Source organism: Xyrauchen texanus, chromosome 17 (assembly GCF_025860055.1).
Source record: "Xyrauchen texanus isolate HMW12.3.18 chromosome 17, RBS_HiC_50CHRs, whole genome shotgun sequence".
Classification (NCBI taxonomy): Eukaryota; Metazoa; Chordata; class Actinopteri; order Cypriniformes; family Catostomidae; genus Xyrauchen; species Xyrauchen texanus.
In genome coordinates, this window is record NC_068292.1 from 22100365 (window position 1) to 22120149 (window position 19785).

General features: G+C 37.3%; 1 protein-coding gene across 4 annotated transcripts in view; it reads right to left on the bottom strand.

Annotated features, from left to right (window-relative positions):
- Positions 1-19785, bottom strand: part of LOC127657842 (nectin-2-like) — a 93131-nt gene that overhangs the window by 52611 nt on the left and 20735 nt on the right. For all 4 annotated transcript variants that reach the window (XM_052146779.1, XM_052146778.1, XM_052146781.1 and 1 more), the window contains exon 2: positions 118-227. In XM_052146779.1, coding sequence (XP_052002739.1) covers positions 118-227 — 110 coding nt within the window. The remainder of the gene's footprint in view (positions 1-117; positions 228-19785) is intronic.

Consider the following 19785-nt stretch of genomic DNA (forward strand, 5'->3'; position numbering starts at 1 on the left):
ATGTTTGCCCATCAGAATGCTTCACAAGTTCTTACCACAAAATAAACACTACTATTGTTCGTTAGATTTGATGGCTCCACTTATGATTGGTAGGAAGCGTAACAGTTGATTTCAAACCTGAGTGAGCTGGGTCCCACCCGGGTTTGGAAACTGGCACCGCAGTGTCACCGTCTGACCTGGATATGACACAACTTCTGGCTCCACCCTAACTCGCTGAGCCAATGACCCTGGAAAGAGAAATGACAGAAGGCTGTGAGAAGAGGAAGTCAAATAACCTTCACTTATGTTTGGCTAAATTCAGGTGACCTGGGCCCACCTTACACATGAGAAAGAGAGCAAGGAATTCAGCACAGTCTGCTGCGATTGAAGAGTTCAGGGATGTTGAAATGACACATAGTAAATGAGGTTACAACAAAACAGTAAGTAGGCCAATGTTTCTGATCTCAGCCAGGGTGTGTGAGAGAGTGAAAGTCTAAATGTGAATATATGTGTGCAAGCATGTGTGATTATCTATGAAAAAAAATCTCCAGCCTCCTCTCGGCCCGAAGCATTCATCATCCAACACAACCCTGACAGAACGCATTCAGAGTGCATGAGCATGTGTATGCACACATCAGTGGGGTTGTTAAGTGGTAAAGAAGTGACAATTAAATTCAAAGCATGGTAAAGTGGCATGCAAGTATTGTAAATGTTAGAGCTGTGGCATAGTGGTTGGAGCATTGAGCCATGATGGCAGGGGCACAGCTTTCCTTTTCAGAAAGTGGGTAGCAAGTAAGAAAGCCTGGGTTAAGCTGCAAGCTCCAGAAACTGGATAAAGCCTGTATCAAAATGGAAATGGCCTGAAATAGTTCATGACATATTTATATCTCTAAAGCTCTTTTTTCCAACAAATATGACTATACATTCCAAAGTCTTGTCTGCTTAGTTGGCTGTAGTGTGCAGCACTCATTTCACCAATTGAAGCTACGGTAAAACATGATGGTCATATGGTAAAGCAAGTTTGAATCTGACTTGCGGCCATACCTGATTCACCTCCATCTTCGATACTTCTTTTCCTTATAATTTCCTGTCGTTACCCACTTTATTTATGCAAGTTTCCCATACTTTTTGCCTAAAGATTTTCCATGACATCACCATTTATTTTTTAACTGGATAAGGATTTTAGGAATCACTTTAAAGAGAGTATGGGGCAAATTTCTGTTTATGTCAAGTACCAATCTTTTGGACTTATATTATAAATAATACTTAAAATGCCATTGTGAGGCAATTGTAGGAAAATGTTACTCTTTACAACCACTTATAAAGAACAATTTCCAACCAATGAAATATTTTAAAGAATAGAGAAAAACTTGAAAAAATGCACTACAGAATTTTGCATGCCTGTTCCTCAAAAAAAACTCCCTGATATTCCATGGTTTTCCATGACCATGGAAACCATGTGTATCAATAAAAGTGACTAAAATGCTACAAAATAAAAACTACAAGTACTTTGTTGGGAGAAAATATTATGCACACTTATTGTTGAGAAAGAAAATGGAAAGAGAAATAGAAAATATGTCCTGTGTGGACATAAAAACTAGTTAGACAAGTTAGTCTGCTGAACACCTGAAAAGGCTGTAACTCTTAAATCCCTCTCGATCGAGAAAACCCATCCTTATCAAAACTCTGTGGGTGTAAAAGAGTGAAAGAAAAAGCGAGCAAAAGTGGGAGGTTGAAAAAGTTAACTTTTTCCAGCAACTCTTAATCCCAACTCAATCCCCCACACACACACACACGTCTTTTTGACTCTTGCAGGAGCTCAGACAGACAAGGTTGTGCATGTTCGAGTCGACAGGGGCGAATACTTCTGAGCCTTTAGCACATCTGAGCCCTGTTATTGAAAATCTCCCTCTCTGCGGATAGAGAGTGTGGATAGGTCATTACTCTGATGTGTAGGAGTCAGCAGACCATCACAACACTAAAGACATACACACACTTCTCACCTCAAATGTACATGGTGTGCAAACTGCAAATGGAAAGAAGGGAGGTAGTGCAGGGGGAGGAAACCGATATCCAATAATAACCTGAAAGTACAGAAGAGATGGAGACTGCATTCTGCCTAGCAGCCAGGTAAAGCAATAGTTCACCTCTAAATTACAATTCTCATTATTTACTCACTCATATGTTGTCCCAAACCCACATGAATTATCAAGAATTATTACTAAGCACTTGCTATACAATGACATGCATTTGCATTAAGGGGCTGAAAAGCTTCAAAAGAGATAAAAAGCACCATAAAACGGACTAAAAGTAGTCCATCTGTCTTGTGCACTATATTCCAAATCTGATGAACCAATATGATAGTTTAAGTATGAAACAGCCCAATTTTAAGTCATTATTCACTGATTATATTCATCTTGTTAAATGCTTCATTGGCACATTTTTTTTTTATTTCAAGCGCAAATGCAGACAAGTTGCAATCTTTGAGGGAGGGCAAGGTTATGACATAAATTAAATGGGTAATAACTTAAATTTGTTCTGTTCTTCACACAAAGGCTTGGAATATAATGAGTACATTGTATGGACTAAAATGACACTTTTACAGCGCTTTTAGTCCTTTTTTGCAGCTCCACAGCCATGATCAATAAGAATGTTGTATTCCAAGCAGGGTCTGAATTTAAACTTTGCATTAAGGCACAACATTTGCTCACTGGATTTAAATTTCAGGGGCATTTTCTACCTTTTATATATACCATTTATTTCTAACCAAATACAAAATATAAGGTGTCATCCTTTTAATGTCAAATACTTACATTTATTTAATCAATTTAAATAAATTCTTTGTATCTAGACTGAGAATGCATTTCATTTTACCTATAAAACAGTCAACATCAACATATAATTATAATAATATGTATTGGGCCTAAATAGAGGAAATCATTATGGGGGCATGTTTTTGCCCCTATATTTTGAATTTCAGGGGCATTTTTGTCACTTAATTTCCCCCTTAACTCCTGAACTAGATGGCAAAAGCGGTGAAAAGATTTTCCCTTGTGTTCAATGGAAAAATACCAGCATGCAGGTATTGAACAAACTGAGGGTGATTCAATTCTGATTTGATCATAACATTTCATTTAAAACATTTAACATGGAATCCAGAAAAAAAATATTTGTATCAACATGCAGTTATTAGAGTAATTTCATCAATAATAATATATATATATATATTTTTTTTTTAATTTATTTATTGCCTATGTATCCAGTTAGTACCGAAGCCAAAATACTGAAGCCCCCCACCCCCAAAAAAATGTCTTAGTTTTTATGTAAATCACACCGCCATTCATGTCTCACACACACACACACACACACACACACACACACACACACACACACACACACACACACACACACACACACACACACACGGAACCTCTTCCTTGTGAATGCATTAGACTCACAGAAAAAAAGCTTGGTCCAGTGAAGAGGGTGATAGACGAGCTCTCAGAATGAGAGTTTTGATGGCCAACAACACCTTCTGACTACAAATTTGCTTGTGTGTGTGTGTGTGTGTGTGTGTGTGTGTGTGTGTGTGTGTAGACCTTCATTTTAGCACAAGGACAGATAACTGTGCATACAGGTACCATTCACACACACAGACACACACCCCCGCAGCGCACATTACCACACTCACCGAGAGAGAATCTGAGCATATGTGTGGTAAGCAGGAAAAGGGAGATGTCCAGTGGGTGAATGAGAATCATTCATGACACAACTGATGTGAGCAGAGAAGAATAAAGAGAGAGAGAGAAAGGGAGGTGGGAACAGACAGACTCAGAAATGAACAGCTGGAAGAAGGTCTATGGGGAGTGTGTGTGTGTGCGTACAGTAAACATGTTTATTTGTGTGTGTATATGCAGATGTATGGAGGTGTGAAGCTACATTCTGTTTTTGGGGCTTTTTCATCACTTTATTGACAGAAAAGGGTAAAGGGGGGACTAGAAAATAGTCAGAGAAAGAGAATGGTATCTTGACATGATGCAGGCCAAACTTGAACCTTGATCTCCCACTTGAGCACTAAGGATTAATATGTTTGGTATACATGCTCTAATCACAAGAGCACAGTTCTGATGCAAAGGCACTGTTTCTAAAGGGATCTTTCACCCAAATTGTTAAATTCTTTAGTTGTTTACTCAACCTCATGTCATTCCAAACCCACATGATACTTTCTTCTGTGAAACAAAAGATAAATTTGACCCAATGACAGTCCGCCCATCCACAATGATAGTAAATGGTGACTGAGACTGTCATTCTACCTAACATCTATCTCCTTTTGTGTTTCATTAACACAACCACTTCAAATAACCCATGAGCAAGTATGTGTGCAGTGCAGTCATTTTCATCAGATATTTTTGTACAGAGCATGTGTGGACTTTAGAAAAGATCAAATTAGTCTAAATTACACATGTATTGTGAGGACAGACTTTCACATAACCCTGTTCCCTTTTACAATTAGAAGCTAATGAAGCCAGAGTGAGAAAATGAGGGATATGTGCAGTTTGTAATGAAGCACAAATCATCAACTATTCACCTCTTTAGACAAACACGTGCAGACACACACACACACACACACACACACACACACAGACTCAGAGACACAGAGTGACACATGACGACTAAGAGTTCTATCCTACAGGCTAAATTATTCATCTTACACTTATGACAGAGAGAACAAGCGAGAGAGAGAGAGAGAGAGAGCGAGAGAGAGAGAGAGAGAGAGAGAGAGAGAGAGAGAGAGAGAGAGAGAGAGAGAGAGAGAGTTTGTATTTAAATAACCTTAAAATGCTTTGGCAATACTATACTCCAATTGTCATGCCAATAAAGCTGAATTAAATTGAAATTGAATTGCACAGAGAGAGTGAGAGAGAGAAAGATTATTATGAAATTGGAGTATTAGACTCCATTTGGCATGAAGGACTCTTCCTAAAACTACTAAACAGTGTAATTGGAGGGAAAGCATTTGACAATAAATAACATGTATGGAAACCACAAATGTGCTGTAAAAATAGGAAATAGACTAAAATATTTTTTCCCCAGAAACAAAGAATTAGACAAGATTGCCCATTGAGTCCCACCTTATTTAATATCTACATAAATTAATCTCAAGTCTTTTCTTTGCTGATGATTTCATTCTCAAAAATAAAAGAGGGATTACAGCAGCTCCTTGTTATCATAGAAACCTTGTACCTTAATCTTATAAAACCAGAATAATGGTGCTCCAAAACAGATCCTGATGTCATGAAAGTAAATAGACTTTTAATTTAGGAACCAACGTTCTCCAATACACGCACACATACACCTACCTGGGATTAGAAATCAGTTCAAATGCTAAATTTTAATCTGGCTGTGATTTTAAATGAAAGATAAAGCAAAGTGTGTCTTCTACATGACTAAAACAATCCAATATGGAATTCCAATTCAAATCTGGCGAAAAAAAACCTAAAAAGCAATAATTGATCCAATTTTATTGTATGACAGTGAGGTATGGGGACCACCAAAATCTCACAAATTTTCAAGTTGGGAAAAGGAGCCATTAGAAATGCTGCATACCCAAATATGTAAAAACATTTGCTGTCCCTTTTCCCTTTATCGCTGCCCCTTTCGGTATTTCACGGCCAGCCAACCGGGAAAAGTCCCGGTTCTCCCTGTCCAGTCTATCCCTGCTACACAGTGACAACTATTAAATGTATCTTCCCAAAATTTAAGAAAATACCAAACTTTATTGCTCAACCGAATCAAACAAAATTGAGTCACATATTAGGAGAACACCCAATCCTTTAGTTAACAGCAGCTACATATATAGCAGCCTGCCACAGGCTCAGAGAAACCACAACCACTGGACAAAACTAAACAATCAATAGCGGTTACATTATCAGATGTGTATGCTCTAAATTATTTAATTGTTTTTATTCATTTATTTTCTTTTATCTTGCATCCTTCTTAACATTTCTTTTTCTCCATATATTTAGTTTATACTTTTTCTTTTAATGGTCATTGCTTTAGCAATACTGTACAACAGATATGCTAATAAAAGCTTGTTTGAATTTCATTGAGAGAGAGTAAAGAACAAAAATATGTTTTTTGCAAGGCCTAAAAGATAATTTGTTCACCCAAATGTAAACAATATTGTTGGTTTTTTTCCCGATTAGGTTTGTGATGGTTTGTTTCTCCGTAGACACTTAAGCTGGACTCACACAGTAGGGTCGTCCAGTCCCTGCTGCCTTCGCTTGCTTGCACTTATTCTGGGCTGCAACTGCAGCTGTTTGTAAAAGCTGTCAATCATAGGCACATCGTTAAGTCATTGGCCAGCAGCAAGAATGTCCTTCTAACAAGGTGACCAATCAGATGATTCAAGATAAGATGTTTACAATGATTACTGTTTGTGTGCTCATATCCTTAAGAATAGAGATAACGAAAACCATACACACTTCACACACAGACCCTAAAAACCTTTCAACACACACAGAGCTCTGAGCTAATCTCAAAACTAATCTGAGAGCACTCTCAGATCAGTGTGTGTTTGTTGACAGACAGTATTTGCATTCTTGTCAGGATGAAACTTCTGAAAATGTCAAAATGAACATCAAAACCTTTTAATAAGCTTTGAAATAATTAAAGGGACTGTTCACCCCCCCAAAAAAAATGAAAATTCTGACATCGTTTGTTCACCCTCATGTTGTTCCAAACCTGAATGAATTACTTCTGTCGAACACAAAAGGAGAGGCCAAATATTCGGTCTCGGTCACCATTTATTTTCATTGCAAGGAAAAAAATATGCAATGAAAGTAAATGTGACAGACTATGAGGCTCTAATATTCTGAATTTGTGTTCCATAGAAGAAAGTCATACAGGTTTAAATAACATGAGTGTGAGTAAATGATAAGATAACAGAATTTACATTTTTGGGAGAACTAGTCTTTTAAAGTCTATATAACTACATATTAAGTGGCATCACAAAATGCATTAGGTCAATGTAAACATACATCAAACAATGTTGCATTGAATGGGACAGAGAAAAAAGCCACGAGTTTCTGCTTTGCATAGTCATAAATAACTTTGATGGAAACAACTTCCTGATGCAAAGAACTTCATTCTGAGCTCATAATATGAAAACTTACTATATATAATGTAGCCATATTTAAAGGATCATGTGACTTCCCGTTGAACGATACCAGACAATTCCGATAAACACTTCTGGTTTCTTTTTACTTCTCTTCCCCAGCACACACTCAAACATGCCCAACATATGTGTGTGCGCTAAAACTGGATTCCTGAAATTTCCAGGAGCAGCGAACAGGCTCTAGTAGTCGCTTCTGGGTAAAGTAAAGAGATTGCACAATCTTCAGCCATAGCTAAGAGACTGCAGCCAATCACATTACACAAGGTTTGAATCGTGTGCAATAAAACCTCACCGAAAGCTCGCATAAACCTAAATAACCCTGTGAAGAGCTGATATGGGGTGAAGAGTTACTTTTTTTTTTGGTCTTCATTTCTTGTGCTTTGTTGTTTAGTAAGATTATTGAATGTAAAATTTGTAAAAAAAATAAAAAATAAAAATAAAAAAAACATCACATGAATTGGTAACCCTTCGTAGGACTGGGTATTGAATTTTTTTTTTTTTTACATTTTTCGTAACAGATAAAAAGTTAGCTGACTCCCTTGATTACCCGCTGTCATTTTTTGTAGTGTATGAGAAATAACAAAAGGCAAACGTTCCAGAAGCAAAACGAAACAGCTCTAATCAGATCATTCACTGCGGCCCATTGGACAGATCAGTGCAGAACACGTGCATTTACACATGGACTGGTCTTGTGCTCTCAGCCGAGCAGATCATCATAAACAACGTTGCGAGAAGCACGAGCTGGGCTGCGTCTTCAGTAACGATTATTTGTTTAAAACCTCTATGATAACCCATAATGTGTTGTTGATATATTTAGTATAAAAAAGCCTTTTTGTCTTCAAATAACTGTATTTTAGACAGCAAGATCTTGATGAAAGGAAACAGTGAAAGTATTCATTCCCAGTGTCAATGGATTTTAATTTAGTCCAACATAAAAAAGGTGTTATGGTTAAACAGATTTGTAATTTTTGTTATATGCTTATTGTTTACCTGCATAATTTGTACTATTTAAAAGTATTTACATTGATATGTACAACATGTGCTAAATCAGTACTGTCTCTTTAAGACTACCACCATTAAACAAAAAGATCAGTTGTAAAGACGCTGGCTACCACGCCTGGAGTTTGTTGGTTCGAATCTCAGGGCGTGGTGAGTGACTCCGGCATGTCTGCTAAGCAACCAAATTGGCCCGGTTGCTAGAGAGGGTAGAGTCACATGGGGTAACCTCCTCATGATCGCTATAATGTGGTTTGCTCTCAGTGGGGCGCGTGGCGAGTTGGGCATAGTTGCTGCGGAGGGTGGCGTGAAGCCTCTACACACACTGACTACGCGGTGATGAGCCACGTGATAAGATGTGCGAGTAGACCTCTCAGACATGGTTACACAAGTGTCCTAGCAGAGTAACCACTGGTGAAGTTCATCACTTTGGGCATGTTCACTTAACATTTGATAACCAGAAATGTCCAAACACTTTGTCATGGGGCTACTGAATATGAAAATATATGGGTTCTGAGCACTGATCAAAGTCCACACATCCTGTCAGATGCATTCACAGTATGTTTTTTAAAGTACATTCATCACAGCATCTGTAAACACACAAGAGTCAGTAAACACTCAGATCTAAATAGCTAAATGGCCACTGTTAGCACAGCGCACAGACAACAAACAGCATGTCTGGTGAGAATGAGGAGGGAGGTAGGGTGGAGCTGTGTGCACCGATTTGCAATGCTACCTCGTATCAAGCCACATTCCACAGCAAGACTCGACAATAAAGATGACACGGTGGCCTGATTCGTTGATCATAAGTGTTTATGTGCCTTCTGCCATGTAAACTTAAATATTTGGTTTTCTGTGAAGTATTGAACATTGTTTTTCCAATAAAATGTAATAGATTTATAGTTATCAATATAGCTGTATAATTTTCAGCAATTATTTCAAATAAAAAAATTAATAAACCATCTGTTGTAACTTTGTCAAGAAAACAAAACAAATCAACCTGTTGATACGCACCCACTTTTTGACCTGAACTTAAATGGTTGTATTTACTGGACCCTTTGGAGTATGGACACAGTTGTAGTATCTTTTGAAAGAAGACACTTTGGGCTTTATTTCCCAGAATTAATATATGTTGTTATTTTTATTTCATTTTTTAAGTTAGAGAAGCTGAGGTTTATAGTAATGGAAATATTTTGAGCTGAACATGTTTTTCATATTCTAAAAAAAAACAATAATAAATGTGCCAAGACAACCCAGAAATAAAATGTTCTCAAAGTCTAAAGAAGTTACTTTTACATTTGAAGACGATCTAAGAAAAAACTAAATCTCTGAAATTCGCTGGAAGCCTACAGAGTAAAATTAAGGCTCCGCCTTTCAAGACGACACAAATCTGACTGCAGCTTGGCTATTATGAATAAAACTATGCCACATTTTTAAAAATAGACTTCATTTTGTTTATGAGACTCTAATATAGAAGATCATATACAGTTTTACAACAAGAATGCTGCTCAGATTGCATAGTTTGTTGAAGAACGATGATGAAGGGTAATTCTTTCAGACGAGATCACATGTAAACAATGGAGAATAGATCAATATTTCTCAGATTTATCACTTTTATGGACAAAAAGTGTTTTCATTTGTACTCCTGGCACTTTGAAAATATGTATAATTTGTTAACATTAATTACATTTATCGACGGTAAACTATGTATTAAATGTAAGCACAGTGACATCACTACCGCGTGCATGAATTGCATATCAACAGGTTAATTTAGTGGTCGACCGATAGATCACATCGGCCGATATTCTGACTTTTTTTAATTATCGTGTCAGATGATAAATTTTCCAGTTTGGCCTATTTTTTTTCTTGAGGCCACCGAAAATCACCTGCTTGTATGTGAAGAGTCTGAGACATGCAAACGACCAGTCACTGTTTGTTTTGTTGTTGCGTGCAATCGTGTTACAACAATAATAGACTGGTGTGCAACACAGTGTTGCAGCAGACGCATTTGAGCTCAATGTTAAAGTGCTCGTAGTCCGCAAATAGCCACATATCTCGTTTAAACAGATGTAATAAACCAAACAAACAAAACTTCAGCAGATCCAGCATCCTGTGGAGCACTCATTTACCTCTAAAGCACATATTCTATCAGCCTCTACTCAACAGTTTCCTGTAACGGTTCTAATGATAAAAGGCAAATTTAAAAAAAACTTATTATTATCTACATTTGCAAATATGCAGACATAGGCGGAAATCGCGGGGGGTCAGGACCCCCCCATCTGAGGGTTGTCCCCCCCTAAAATATCATTAAAATATGTGTATTGTAAATAATATAATGATATATTCTTAAAATAATTGTTTAAGAAATAAAATACAAATGCAAACGGGGCAACAAAAAAAAACCCTTGGTGTCCCCTTCAAAAATTGCTCTTGAGAATTGTTATGTTTATTGTCCCCCCCAACATTTTGATGAAATTTTCGCCCCTGTATGCAGATATCCAGTTTAAACAAATGTCATTCACAAATCATGTTACTCCGTAACAATCCAAGTAGGCGAGCCAGGCCGTTTAAACTGTCAGGGGATTGAGACTTGTGCTGGATCCGCAAGAGCATGTGAGTGCAACTTCAATACTTTGGATCGCATCATTTTATATATAATATATATATATATATAAAAATGATGCGATCCAAAGTTTACACTTTAATATGATGTAATATGATGTGTTACATTCATACGAGCAGACAGAGAAGTAAGTTTAAAGGAAGTTTGAAGCAGAAGAAATATAAATAAATCTTGTGTAAATTGTCTGCTTTACACTAAGCTAAAATGTTATTTCTAGCCATTTTACATGCATGTTACCAGATATGACCATATTTTTTATTTAGAAAATTCACACTGGATCGTAATAATTTTTTTTCTAGCAAGACCTTTGATATTAGGGCAACAATTGTATTCTTGATGATAATATTTGTATTGTTTTCTTGTAAAAATATCTAAACTTTCTTAAAACAAGATCAATTTGATCTTGTTTTAGAAACAACGCTGCATAAGATATTTAGGTTATTCACAGAATGTATTTTTATCATGTGTATTTTGTCTAACTGTACTGGCAGAAAACAAGTGGAAAAAAAATTTACCACTGAAGTAATAAAAAGTATTTAGAATACGTTACTGACCTTGAGTACTCTAACAGAATACATTGCAAATGACATTTTACAGCATCTATTCTGTAATCTGTCATGGAAAACATTTCAAAAGTAAGCCTCCCAACAATTGTGTGTATGTGTGTCATACAAACCACCTGCCTAATATTGTGTAGGTCCCCCTCATGCCGTCAAAACAGCACCAACCCACATCTCAGAATAGCATTCTGAGATGCTATTCTGCTCACCACAATTGTACGTGTGTGTGTGTGTGTGTGTGTGTGTATATATATATATTTTATATATACACACACACTCACCTAAAGGATTATTAGGAACACCTGTTCAATTTCTCATTAATGCAATTATCTAATCAACCAATCACATGGCAGTTGCTTCAATGCATTTAGGGGTGTGGTCCTGGTCAAGATGATCTCCTGAACTCCAAACTGAATGTCAGAATGGGAAAGAAAGGTGATTTAAGCAATTTTGAGCGTGGCATGGTTGTTGGTGCCAGACGGGCCGGTCTGAGTATTTCACAATCTGCTCAGTTACTGTATTTTCACGCACAACCATTTCTAGGGTTTACAAAGAATGGTGTGAAAAGGGAAAAACATCCAGTATGCGGCAGTCCTGTGGGCGAAAATGCTAGACGTCAGAGGAGAATGGGCAGACTGATTCAAGCTGATAGAAGAGCAACTTTGCCTGAAATAACCACTCGTTACAACCGAGGTATGCAGCAAAGCATTTGTGAATCCACAACACGCACAACCTTGAGGCGGATGGGCTACAACAGCAGAAGACCCCACCGGGTACCACTCATCTCCACTACAAATAGGAAAAAGAGGCTACAATTTGCAAGAGCTCACCAAAATTGGACAGTTGAAGACTGGAAAAATGTTGCCTGGTCTGATGAGTCTCGATTTCTATTGAGACATTCAGATGGTCGAGTCAGAATTTGGCGTAAACAGAATGAGAACATGGATCCATCATGCCTTGTTACCACTGTGCAGGCTGGTGGTGGTGGTGGTGTAATGGTGTGGAGGATGTTTTCTTGGCACACTTTAGGCCCCTTAGTGCCAATTGGGCATCGTTTAAATGCCACGGCCTACCTGAGCATTGTTTCTGACCATGTCCATCCCTTTATGGCCACCATGTACCCATCCTCTGATGGCTACTTCCAGCAGGATAATGCACCATGTCACAAAGCTCGAATCATTTCAAATTGGTTTCTTGAACATGACGATGAGTTCACTGTACTAAAATGGCCTCCACAGTCACCAGATCTCAACCCAATAGAGCATCAGTTAGGAGCCCCTTCTCCTCTCGCGGTCGGCGGCCATTGTCCTCTTTCAGGTGGCTGGGCTCCTCGTCCCCCGGCAGATGGCCGCGGCTGCTCCGTTGGGGTGGACGGTAGTGGCGAGAACTCTACTACGGCATATCCCTCCTCCTTCCCGGGTTTCTGGCACCAGTGTAAAGGGATCAATGGAAAGGAGGAGGCGAGAACTGGCTTAACAGTGTAAATAATATTTTAATAGTAAACTTAAACAGACACACAAACACACACATGAAGGACATGTCTGTAAACGATCTCTCTCTCCCGCACGATCCTCTGCAGTCGACCTTTATCCCTCTCGGGAGGCTTGATTAGCCTGTTACGGGACCGGGTGTGTAGGATCACTACCCGGCCCCGCCTTGCCACATATATATATATATATATATATATATATATATATATATATATATATATAGTCCTTACTGTTGAACCCTGGTCTGAACCATTATCAAATAATTTCACTAAAACAACTTGTGTGTATGCGCGCGTGTGTGTGGCGTACAATATAAAGCTAATTTTGTCATAAATAATCATAATTTTACAGAGAATGCAGGCTATTTCTCAGCAGAAATCAGGGCTTCTTTTCTGTGACCCTTAGTGGCATGGAGAGTTGGACACACCTAAAAATACACATTCACTTAAAATGGTGTAGACAGAACAAATGAGGTCAGGTTTACATTTAGCATCTGTGATGACAAACAGAAATGATTTCATGTTTTAAAAATGTTGATATTGTTTCTCTTGATAATACTGCAACAGAGCAGCTTGTTTTGTGAGAAATTAAATCAGAATAATCTGCCTTCATTTCATGAACAATAACAGAGGAAATCAATCAGGAGATCAGTCGCTACCTGCATCTGCTGATAACACGCGCACACACGTAGGATCGAACACTCCTCATTAATTAAACTAGCTCCCTATAATTACTCTGATCTTCAAAGAGAGTGACAGAGATAGAAAGAGAGAGGGGGAGAGAGAAAAAGCAAGAGAGAAAATGTGAGGAGGGGTTGATTAAATGAATAGATGCATCAGTGTTGTTGACTTCTGGGAAAATCTAACAGAAAGGTACAATATATTAAGATCAACAAACAGCTAAATATGACAAGTACAAAAAAAGAGGTAAAGTTAACACACACACACACACACGACATTAAGCGGTTAAATGAACCGGCTTGCAGCATCTCCTTTTAAAGAATGTGAGCGAGATTAGGCTGAGGTTGCAGACATTTGCCACCTCCGTTGATTAGGAATGGATCATCCTGGTTCTCTTCACATCACACTTACACAAAAAGAAAAAAAAAACAGCTAATTACAAAGACACGACCGCTCTCACACACTCCAGCAGCTGTGTCTAAGCAATTACCTGCTGGATATTACAGGATCTCCAGGTGAGAGGAGAAAAGATGAGAAAAAAATAAGATGAGAGACTACGAAAAGAGAACAAAGAAGAATGGGAAAGAGAGAAGAAAGAAGGGAGATGAAAGGACAGGAGACTAGATCTGGAGACGATAGGAGAATGGAGGAAAATAAAGGAGACTAGGAGGCGATGGGTTAATGGAGAAGAGGAGAGGTTTATCAAATTAACATCTGCTTCTCCTCAAAAACATCAGCTGACACATTCCAGAGCAGATCTGAAGAGATCCTCTCATTATCTATGAATGATCATCAGCCATAGCAGCCAAAGAATTCCTGAAAGATGGTCATAAAATCCATCACCCTCTAATTTCCAGGAATACGAAAGGGAGGAGAGAGGAGGGAGCAGTGTGAGCAGAGAAATGCAACAGCTGTTTCCCAATCACATAAGCACAGAGACACGGCCATCAGCTCACAGACGCTGCCCTGCGGAGGGGAGAGACAGACACAGGGTGGTGTGTGTGTGTGTGTGTGTGTGTGTGTGTGTGTGTGTGTGTGTGTGTGTGTGTGTGTGTGTGTGTGTGGATGGATGGATGGTCATGAAGGGAGTTAGCGGCAGATGAAATATGGAGAGAAGGCAGAGAGTTCGAGTTGAGCTCAGTCACTGGAGAAACCTGCTCTGCATTCCCCTTGTGTGAGTCTTTCACTCCCTCAGACAGCTGAAGTTCCTCTCTTCTCTCTGTCGCTCCATTTTTCTGACATTCAGAACAAAAAGGGCCTGTGTGAGTTCTAAGGAAAGTGTATGTATGTGTGTGTGTGTGTGTGTGTGTGTGTGTGTGTGTGTGTGAGAGAGTGTGTAGAGAGAGAATGTCCTTGTAAACCCCAGCAACACAGTCAAGGCATGGCAGCAGTAGCAAGGAGAAGTAGGACACATCAGTCTGAGACTAAATGTGTTGAAGGAACAGCACCTCAAATGAGCAAGACGCCTGGCTGTGCTTTTTACAACAGAATGTGCAGATTTCTGAGAAAAATTTAACTACCATTTTGCACGTGAAGCAAACAAGCATGTAATGTCAGCTTGAGAACCTCGCAACACAAACCCACACTATTTTCACACAGACATATTTTCCCCACTGTTATTAACATATGGAGGTCCAAACATGCAAAAATAATAAACACATGTATTAAGAAAATAAAGGAATAAATGTCTTGATAAAACAAATATAAATGTATTCCTCAATGTATTATTGTATGACTTTTTTCCTTTGTTATTTTCTGTATTTCTTTGTAACTTTATTTGTATTATTTTTAACTTTTATTGATTTTATTTTGCATTGTTTTATTTTTTTTTTATTTATGTGTTCATTTATTTTTATATTCATTTCTTCCCACATATATTTATATTCATATTTATATTTTCCCATGCATTTATTTATACACGTATTTATTTTTACTTTTTTGTGTGCAACAAGGAAATGAGGGAGGCAGTCCTTGCATAGCTCCAGTGCATCATTGGTTGAGAGCTCAATAGTACTTATCAGAAGCAAATAAGATGGACATCCCACCTTAGCACCCCGACTCACACAGATTTTAAATATGCAGGGAAACATTTTGCAGAGAGTTTAACAATCCAGGATGTTTCAACATTCATACCGGCATACAGCTCTCCTAAAACATCAATAAGCACCTCTACTCTAAATAAAACCGTCATTTGATGCGTGGTTATCAACTTCTTTATATAACAATAGTTTACACAAGATATGGCCATGACCTGTCGTCACATCAAAACAAGTCGAGAGTAATCGAGCACACGCTTCAATCTACGATAAACCAATGGTAGCAGGACCCGTATTTTATGAACACATAAAATAAAATAAAAGAATAAAGTTTAAAAGAATACAAATAAAAAGAGAAAATAAAAGGAAAAAAGTCATAACAAAAATTAATTCAGGAATCAATTTAATTAAAAACTAATTATATTTCTTTTATCACGACATTTATTCCTTTATTTTCTTATTATTACATTTATTTATGTATTATTTTTGCAGGTTTCGTACTCCATATTAACAGAGCAGCTTGTATTTCAATGAGTCAGAAAGATTAGGAAAATCTACTTTGCAAAAAATTTACGCACACAAATCAGATTGGGTGTGATGTTGGGGGGGCATACACCATTCCCATGGTGACAGAGGAACTACCCCCTGCCTTGCACCCCTCTGAGTTAACATCTCCATAAATGTTTTGGGATGGAGACACACACATACACACATCAGTAGTCAGTCTTTTATTTCACAGGTCACCACTCTGTGTCTTAAGGCCTATTTAACATGAAGACCGAATTTGTTGTTGCGAATGTTCAATGTGAACAAGATTTTCAATATAGACAACGTATTCCTTTAGACCTATTCACACAGTGCACAAACCTCCATCTCAAAGTTCTTTTTGTGGACAGCAGTACAATTTTATTATTATTATTATTATTATTATTATTATTATTATTTTTATTATTTATTGACATGAGCTTATGGTACCGTGTCCCTAGCTACAAAATCCAGCTATTAGATCATAAGATCTGTCAAATGACTGAAAAATATTAATGAATGGATTATCTCTAAGAAGAGATGAATCAACCTGAAGGCCTCGCGTTGAAAAATACACCAGAACACAAACAAATCTACCGCTTATGAATCCCCAAAAAATGATTTTTTAGAATGATACTGACGGCCATTTAAAGTCACCATGAAACGGAAGTTATGACCGACTTCATTACTGTATTGTGATGTATTTCTGAGTGAAACAGCGTTTTGAACTAGAAAAACCAAGTAAGGCGGGGACTTTGTTTACATTAGAACAAGGCTGGAGCCATTGTGCAAATACAGCGAGTAGAACAAGTGAGTTGAAGCTAAGTTGTCCTCGTTTTGAATCACAATACATTAAGCATAAAGAATAAAGAACACTTGAGCGATATCCAAGAAACCTCTGTCTGCAGAAAAATATGAATAAACTCCAGCGAGATTCCTGTCATCCAGCTTCGGCGTCAGCATATCTTATTTATAAGATATTCTATACGAAGACCTTTAGAAGCCCGAAAGGTTATAAGGGTAATTCAAAAAACTTATTTTTTACACGATTCTTATTGTAAAAACAGTTTGGAATTGACCCTAAAACATGGATTGTGCTCATTTGAACTACCCTGCGAAGGCATGATAAGTGCCAGTTAGAACACAGCCAGAGACGCTAGGGGAGGGAGTGTTCTCATACTAGAACACTTGATTGGACAAAGTTTCTCATGCCATCTGCGTCATCATGACTGTGCCTCGGTCTTGCAAGCCGTAAGAGAGACTGCCGATTTGAAATGCTTATATCTTCTGAAAATGAATTTTGTCAGCATTTGGAAGTACACTAGCATATTGATAACCTTAAAGGGAATAAATATAGACTAAAAGCAGCAAAACCTTAATTTTGATTTCATGGTGACCAAGTACACAAACACTGCTTTGTTTGCTTTGCTTTCAGTCTACCTGATTGATCTTTCCACCACACAAATAAACTACCAAAATATTTACTCTAGCTCAAAGAGCCATTCTTTCACTGCATCTCTGATCTAAACCCCCACCCCACCCCACACACACACACACACACACACACACACACTAATGGGGAACAAATAAAGCTTACTAGTTTAACGACAACCTCACAACAATCCAAACTCTAAAAGATAACATTTTGTACGCACCTACCACCAGTCTGTGCGCACTACTTAACCCTGTTTAACTCCATTATTTTGCACCATGGTGCAAGGTTATGCTTGTGCTCTCTCTCTCTCTTTCCATCTGGTGTTGTCATTTCTCATCATATCTCTTTTTCTGCAGTCCGTATGCATTAATTAATCAATCCATTACAAAGATATGCCCGATAAGCAGCGTTCAGAAATTTTTAGCACCAATTTACTTAGTATATAGTTACTAATATTTGTTTCAGTTATTGTGAACAACTGTTCAGTTTCCTTTAAATGTTTCTCAAATCAAATATGCATTGCTTAAGTGTTTTTAAGTAGCACCCTACTGAAATCTGTTTTATTCTTTACCAAATCCTGTTTTCCTTTTTGTTATTATTATTATTACTATTTTCCAGAACTCCATGTTTTAGAGTTCAATTTAATTCCATCGTCAAAATGGTGCCTAATCAATTCATTCTTAACTTTTAACGACTGAAAATAGAACTTTTCAACGTGTCATTGCATTTATTTTGACAAACAGAAGTCTTGCTTGTGATATGTTGCTTAATTTTTACTATTATTATTATTATTATTATTATTATTATTTATTATCATTATAGTGAATATTACATTTAACTATACAGTTGTGATTTCGGTCACAACTTCTTCAATTTCAGGGGTCTAGCTTATATTTTAAAATTTTGTTTTTATAATGACGTGTATTTTTTTGACAGTTTGACACTTTAAAGTCACGTCTGAAATCTCATCTCTTTACACTGGCCTTTGAGTCTGACAAATGAAATGTAGGACACAGTTTTTGAGTGTTTGTATTTTGTGTTTTAGATTACTGGTGTTTAAGTTGCTTTACTGTGAAGCACTTTAAACTCCAATTTTACACTTTAAATGCCATATAAATAAAGCTGAGTTGATATTAAAGTGCAAAAGCTGTGATTTAATTATATAAATATATATTTTACATGTGCTGTGTGGTTCACATTAGTTTAGTGCTCTGCCCTGTCATCTGATACATATCTAGAATCATTCACAATGTAAGAGCGGTCGGATTTATACATTCATTTAAAGTGCACAGCTCTTCCATACTTTGATTGCAGCCTTTAACGGTTTAATAAATCACACTAGGACATATCACGATTTGAATTTGATAAATTGTCTATATCAGTGCAAGGAATAACAGAACATGCGCTCAAAATGAGCATTTTAAAGCAGTATTGTGTCTGTCATATTGCGCACTGGTACAGGATTACGTTGGTGCTCGGTGTCACTAGATGGCGCTATAGGAAGAGTAATAAAGCTTGAAATCATGATCGCCAAGGAGACAGCTGTCAAGATTTATGGTGAAAAGGAGTTACATTTTGGTCTGTTCTCACACAAAACCAACTGGATCAATACAGAAGACATTGATTAAACCACTGGAGTTTAATTGGAGGATCAAAAAGGTAAATTAATGGACCTACAAACTGAAATATTACTCTCATAAATCTTTGTGGGCAGCAGAAGAAAGTCATATACATCTGGGATGGCATGAGGGTGAGTAAATGATGAGAGAATTTTAGTTTCTGGGTCAACTAACCCTTTAAGAAATGCAAGTATTGGCCTTTTCCTTTACAAATATTCTTTGTTCAGTGTATTTTCATATATTTAAGCTGTTTTTAGTATGAATGTGTGAATCATTTACAGTTACAGTAAATAATAACTTTTATTTTTTTATTTGACATCAAGTCAAATCATCGCACTGTGTAAACATTACATAAAATACTGCTTCTCTGGTGATGGTGAGGTGGTTGTACAGTGCATCCGGAAAGTATTCACAGCGCTTCACTTTTTCCACATTTTGTTATGTTACAGCCTTATTCCAAAATGGATTAAATTCATTATTTTCCTCAAAATTCTACAAATAATACCCCATAATGACGACGTGAAAAAAAGTTTGTTTGAAATCTTTGCAAATTTATTACAAATTAAAAACGAAAAATAAATAAAAATAAAAATCACATGTACATAAGTATTCACAGCCTTTGCCATGACACTCAAAATTGAGCTCAGGTGCATCCTGTTTCCACT